At 41.5% G+C, this 6,246-nt stretch overlaps 1 protein-coding gene across 1 annotated transcript; it reads right to left on the bottom strand.

Annotated features, from left to right (window-relative positions):
- Positions 1-911: 911 nt before the first annotated feature.
- Positions 912-3,448, bottom strand: barx1 (BARX homeobox 1). The gene is made up of 4 exons (XM_063473232.1): positions 3,247-3,448; positions 1,899-2,178; positions 1,329-1,413; positions 912-1,076 (listed from the first exon to the last, which is right to left on the bottom strand). The coding sequence occupies exons 1-4, from the start codon at positions 3,446-3,448 to the stop codon at positions 912-914; spliced, it is 732 nt and encodes a 243-aa protein (XP_063329302.1).
- Positions 3,449-6,246: the final 2,798 nt, after the last annotated feature.

Below are 6,246 nucleotides of genomic sequence, written 5' to 3'. Positions count from 1 at the left end.
TTCATTATTATTATTATTATTATTATTATTATTATTATTATTATTATTATTATTGTTATTATTATTATTTCGCAGTGGTTCTTCCTGTGCAGTCCAGATCTGTCAAGTTATTACCTTTTATATACTCTGATTAACATGTTCACGATAAATTCAAGCTAACGATACTGTAACATATTCTCGCCTGCATTCGCATTCACCTAAATGGACCTGATACACTTCATGTGAAAGGAGACCTATTTTGTATTCTCACCCCCAAAAAACTCCTCATTAAATAAATCCATATTTTTTATTTCGATCAAGAAAGAGAAGCCCCAATGCTGCTACATGGAATCATGACATTACCACAGCAGGACACACAGGTCAAGAGCAACTTTTCCTAAACCTGAGCGCCTTTACGCTCCTGTGTCTCTGTTATCTGGAGCTATGTGAGGAATCGCTGCGAACTTGTCTTAATGTGCAGATATGTATCCATGTTAGGCGCGTGTGAACAGGGCCGCGCGGGGCCGGTGACGACACGCTGTAGTAAAGGCTTATCTGTAACCATGCCCCCTTTGCAATAAACGGAGAAGAGCCTTAGTGAAAATATATTTAATAATTAATCAAATGCAAAGTTACACAAAGGGAATGCAGGACAGATAAGTGAGAGCTGATCCTTAGAATATAAAGAGTTAGACCTACTGCAAATATTTGAGTCCCCTCCTCAACAGCAGCATCACGAGGGAATGCCACAAAAACGCCGGGCTGCTGGAGGATGTCGCCTCGTGCACGTTAGGTTTCTGTAGGGCTTTTTTTTTTCTTTTTCTTTTTTTTCTTTTCTTTTTTTTGCACCAGGTGGCCGTACGGTCCAGCAAAAAATCCCCCTTTTTTCAGGCACTCTGAGCGTCCCACAGGTTCATAGATAAAGAGGCCGGTCATTCCTCCTGAGCGTTCTCTAAGTGGGAGCTGGAGCCATCGGGCCGGTCAGCCTCTGCGGTGGATCGCTCCTGCTCAGAGAGCTGCTCGCTGCTGGGGATGGAGTTCTTCTTAGGGCGACCTTTGGGCTTGGTCGGGGACTCCAGGCCGCCGCCCTGCAGCACCTGCGGGAGAAACTCGGTTTTAGCCTCAGAGTACAGACGGTGACTCATACATGTGATTTGGCGTCCTTAACAAAGCTGCACACCAACATATTCAATACGACACCCCCCCCCCAAAAAAAATACTGCTGAATTTATTCCGCTGAACTGCATTTCCCATGAGGGTAAGTTGAAAGAATGGAAAGCAGAAGTATCTCTTTACTTCTGCGTTGAGCTTGCATGTTAGACATACTGTAGTCTCGCCAGCCAACTTACAATTTTCTTCCATTTCATCCTCCTGTTCTGGTACCATGTTTTCACTTGGAGCTGACTCAGACCGAGAGACTCTGCGAGATCTATTCTGTAAGACACAAAATCAAACATATCATTAGAAGAAGAAAAAAAGCAGTGTGGACCACACTTCCAAAGACCTCATCAAGTCACCACAGAAGGATAATAATGAGGTTTTATTGCTACCTGTTGCAGCTTGTAATAGCCTCATTTCGCTTTAGCTTTCTAAAGGTGGAACGACCCAGATCAAATGGAAGCTCTCATCACTACCGGCCACCGTGAAAGCGCTCAGGTGTGGTTTGAGCAGCCAGGTTAACGCAGCAGTTTTAGATTAAAAACTGGACGAGGTTCGTTCGTTTAAACACACACTCAGTGTTTCAATGCAAATAGTAAACAGATAATAAAGACATGAATGTAGCATCATTTTAGTGATTTGAGAGAAGCTTTGCAGTGCTGTGAAGCAGTCTGTAGGTTACAGGCTGGAATAAATCCTACAGTAAGTCCTGGGAAAGCAGCTGTCTTTATCGCCACTATCCTCGGCGGTTTCCTGCGCACCTGTCGGGTGTAGAAAGGTACTTCTGCTTCTCGAATCGTTTCTCCAGGCCCATCAGCTGCAGCTCGGTGAACACGGTGCGGCTGCGGCGGCCCTTCTTGGTCTTGCTGCCTGCGTCGGCTCCGTGCTCCAGCTTCCCGCGGAGGTGGAGGTCCAGCGGCAGGTGGTGGGACGCCGCGCCTATCTGCAGGCCCGGGGCCGCGGACAGGAGCGGGGAGCCCAGCGAGCAGGACAGCGGGGACATGGGGAACTTTAGGAGGCTCGTCTGGTCGGCTTTAAGCACTGTGAACATGCCGGGGAAAGGAAACAACATATTACCCACGGCAATGAGGAGCAGATTTCAAAACGAGTTGGTTTTATTTACTCGATGTTTTCGAGGAGTGGGGACCCAAGGGGAACAACGACGTAAACTACAAATCGACCTTTAAAATCGATTCCCTGATCGTTTAAGGTAGGCAGCTCTCGGAGGCTAAACGAGCTCCCCGCAAAATAAAAGTCGTTTTAATATTGTGTGTTTTCTGCAGAGGACGCATGTGACAGCACGTACACGCTGGAGCAGATTTCAAAGCGCTGCTGCCACACGGACAGAAAAGCATGAATGACGTAGATACGATTAAGTTCTACTTATTTCTGATGCCAAACATTATAAACGTGGAAGGTTAGAATAAGGCGTCAGTATTATTGTGTTATTGTCGTCAGACATGTTTGGCCGGCCCCCTTAAAACTATATTATTTTTCAAAGGTTAAAGGTCACATGATGTGAACATTAAACGAAACAAAGCACAGCTTCAAGCTTTAAAAATTGGAGTAGCTGTGATTATTAAAGAGGCCTGAAATTATTATTAATAATCGGGAAAGGAATTAGTCATTCTCGTTCTGTGACTCGAATCGGAAAAAAGGCAAAAGCAGTTCTTCTTCTTCTTCTTCTTATTATTATTATTATTATTATTTCTAGATATTGATCCATCATATTTAGATACCGTCACCGAGCGCTCATCAAAAGAAGAGCTAAGATTAACATGAATCTCATCGGATAATCCACACTTTAACTCATTTAAGCTTCTAATATGTTTTTGTTTCTTATGTTATATTCTGTTTCTTAATCAGATAAAATCCATTATTTAAAAACGTTACAGTAATTCATTTTCATAATGCGCCTGCCTTTTTCTTGTTTACAGTGTTACTTAAAAGCAGCGATAGGAAAGGAAACATTTCCCCCATGCCTACATTTGTAATTAAATGTTAAATCCCCTTTGAATATTTCGCTATTGTATTAAATATTAATGCGTGTATTATCCCGGCGTGTTTTTTCCACACCGCTATGAAAGACTCATTCATCTTTTGCCTTACCCAGTTGGTTATGGAAAGGCCGCGCGGAGAGTAGAGCTTGTACTCCGAACTTAAGCAGCTCCCCGGCCGGAGCCGAAGCTTTGTGCTCCGGGTGATCTGTGAGGATCTCCTCTATCATGAAACTCCTGTAGCGATGAGTTCTGTGGTCTGCATGAACATCCGGAGGATAGTAATGCGCCCCCATGTCCAAAGGATGCTGCATAATCTGGCTGTCGGTCACCGGAGCGCGTTTACCGATTATCACTCCCTTTCAGTGGCCCAAGCCGGAACTCATATTCCCTCTGTTGCGCTGCTGTAGTCCGAAGATCAACGCTATGGGCAAAGTTATCCTCAGATTTAGGATCAAGGCAAGTATTGAGTACAGGTTGCCGACTTTTTCTGTGCGCCTGCGGCTCCTGGTTTCTTTTTTCCTCTTTTCTTTCTTTGTGTTTGTTTGTTTGTTTTTTCTTACGCTCTACTTCTGTCCAGATTTGATCCCATGTGGAGCAGAAATCTGGAACCGAAAGCAAACTTTTGACCCAAAACTCCCAAATCCTGCCGCGTTCATGCCCGGTCCCTGCGTGTCAAGCGTGGAGCTCGGAGCTATTTGTCAGGAGCGGAGCTCGTCACCTTGGCAGTGAGTTGAGGAATAAGCTTCGGGTTTTAAGAGTCTCGTCATAGCTCCACCTCTTCTCGGGGTTTGTGTGCTGTCTGCCTTCGCTGACCCAAAGTTACATGCAAAGCCACACTTGTCCTGCATGGATTTATGCAAAAGGGAAGAAAATAAGGACCTGCGAGGACTGGCCTGCAAGTGACTTTTATATGTTATTAAAGTCACGAGCCTGGAGACTTGGAGCAGTTAGTGTGGAACACAGGGAACTCTCAGATGTTTGATATGTGATGCTTTTTCAGAATGTGAGATACTTTTTTATTCATAAGGAATCTGTTGTTGGTTATTACCCATATTAGGCCATTGCATTAAAATGCATTAATTTTCGCCTGTAACGCTGTTGCCAATAAATAATCAATAAATGAAACCCATCTCCTTTTCTCTACTGCTGTGTCTTTAATATGGTGCAATGAATGTAAAAAAAAAGAAAAATTATTACCGCAGATATGATTCAAAATCATTGCTGTCTCACCGCTGAGGTAGTTCCCTGCTTTAGGTGAAACATCTCCGGCATCTTCATTTTTCACTATTTTTTCTCTGAAATTGTGAAAACCCTCCCACAGGACAGCTTCAGCGGCTTTTAAAGGCGCTTGGTCGCACTGTGTTTTAATCTATAGAGCGGTAGAAGTAAAGGACAGTGTTTCACACAACATTTGTTTTAAGTTAAAGAGCAGGGGATAGTAGCTAATGGATCATACCACTGTGAGGCATAGGAAGGGGAGTTTTCCAAAACGTAAAAATGTGTTTTTATTATTATTATTATTATTATTAATATTAATAATAATTCATTTATATTTATTATATATTTTAACATTATATAATTCTATTTACTCTGATGCCTAAAGATGAGGAGAACAAAAGGATGATTTTTATATCTGGAAAGTTTTTAAGTGAAACGGCTATGATAATTATTTTTACAGATTTTATTTCTCTCTCTCTCTTTAAAAAAAAACTTAAGCAGCTCTAAACAGATAATCTAAACATCCACCACAACAAAAGAAATGATCAGGAAGTAACAATAAGGGTATATTGAATATCCAATAATCTGAAAAAGATTTTAACCACTTGTTGGTTTCAGTTCGCGTTCTTAAATCCACAGTCAATTGCATTAAGCACTTTGTGCAGCCACATGGCTGTGAATGATAATTCCTGAGTGCTCTGCTCGATGTGCAAGAAGGCACCGGGTCAGAAGAATAGTGCTCTGTGTTCTCACAGATCCTTGTACCTGTCAAATAGACTCTGTGTGGCAGCGTACTGATGAGAGCTGATGCTATTTCAAAGGTAAAGTATGATAATGATTCAGCTCTGCACGCTGCAGGTTGTTGGGTAACAACCTCCCCCTGGTGGTCATTTCGGAGATTGCAGATTATGCTCCTTGATAACGTTTCTGCAGTAAAAATCAAGAAAAAATACATATACATGCCTTTAGATGCTTCTACTGCTGCTCTCCATAGTCACGTACACAGGTTTTGCTTTCCTCACCTTGTATGTTTTCTTAACATACATATTTCTCACCAAAAATAACAAAACAAAACAAAACAAAACAAAAAAAAAACCCGAATGTGAATATTTTGTTCTTTTTTTGTAAGATGACTGCAATCACAGCTATCTTACAATGCTGTGATTGCAGCCATTCCCCAACTCTCTGTGAATGGTACTCATGGCCATTGATCAGTGGTCTTTGATCAGTGGGTTTTGGTCAGTGGTTGTTGATCAATGGTCATGAGAATTTGCATAATTATGATTAAGGAACCGACCTCACAGCCCATTGTTCCTTCAGTGGGCTGGTTTCAGTCATTATGCAAATGTACTGTTTATAAGATTGAAACCTGCAGTCAGCTGAGACTGAAGAAGTCACTTGGATGAGTGACGAAACGTTTCTCCCACAAAACGCTACGTCCAGATGAACAGAATCAACTTTTGGAGATTTTGTTCTTTTCTGATGGAAAGTTTTCACTGTTTTTCATTTTCAGAGAACGACACACTCAATGGTCATTAATTAAAGGAAAAACTAAATACAGATTATGTTTTCTGAACAATATTATAGTTACAGTGCACAAAGTAATCTAAACCATATTGGTCTGGTTCATTATTTACAATGTGAAGATATGAGTGTTTCTTGAATCTTTACATAGTCAAACTAATAAATTGTATTTAGGAAAAACAAGGCGAGTTCCAACAAACAATATGCTACCACTAAATGAGAAGAAACATTAACATTTTTTGAGACAAAAACATTTAATAATGGCTCACTCATTTCAGACAATGAAGCAGATCAGTTTCTTCACAGTTGATCACACTGACTTTGATTTTCTATACACAAAACTTAAAAGAACATCAGAATACAGTCG

The sequence above is a fragment of the Pelmatolapia mariae genome, linkage group LG5 (genome assembly GCF_036321145.2).
Source record: "Pelmatolapia mariae isolate MD_Pm_ZW linkage group LG5, Pm_UMD_F_2, whole genome shotgun sequence".
Classification (NCBI taxonomy): Eukaryota; Metazoa; Chordata; class Actinopteri; order Cichliformes; family Cichlidae; genus Pelmatolapia; species Pelmatolapia mariae.
The sequence above is the reverse complement of the archived record's forward strand: the minus strand, read 5'-3'. Positions and strand labels throughout refer to the sequence as shown.

Coding starts and splice junctions, on each gene's coding strand:
- barx1 (XM_063473232.1), bottom strand. CDS start 3,448: ATGCAGCATCCTTTGGACATGGGGGCGCATTACTATCCTCCGGATGTT. Junction 1,414..1,898: donor TACCTTTCTACACCCGACAG/GTGCGCAGGAAA, acceptor TGTGTCTTACAG/AATAGATCTCGCAGAGTCTC. Junction 1,077..1,328: donor GGATGAAATGGAAGAAAATT/GTAAGTTGGCTG, acceptor TTTCTCCCGCAG/GTGCTGCAGGGCGGCGGCCT.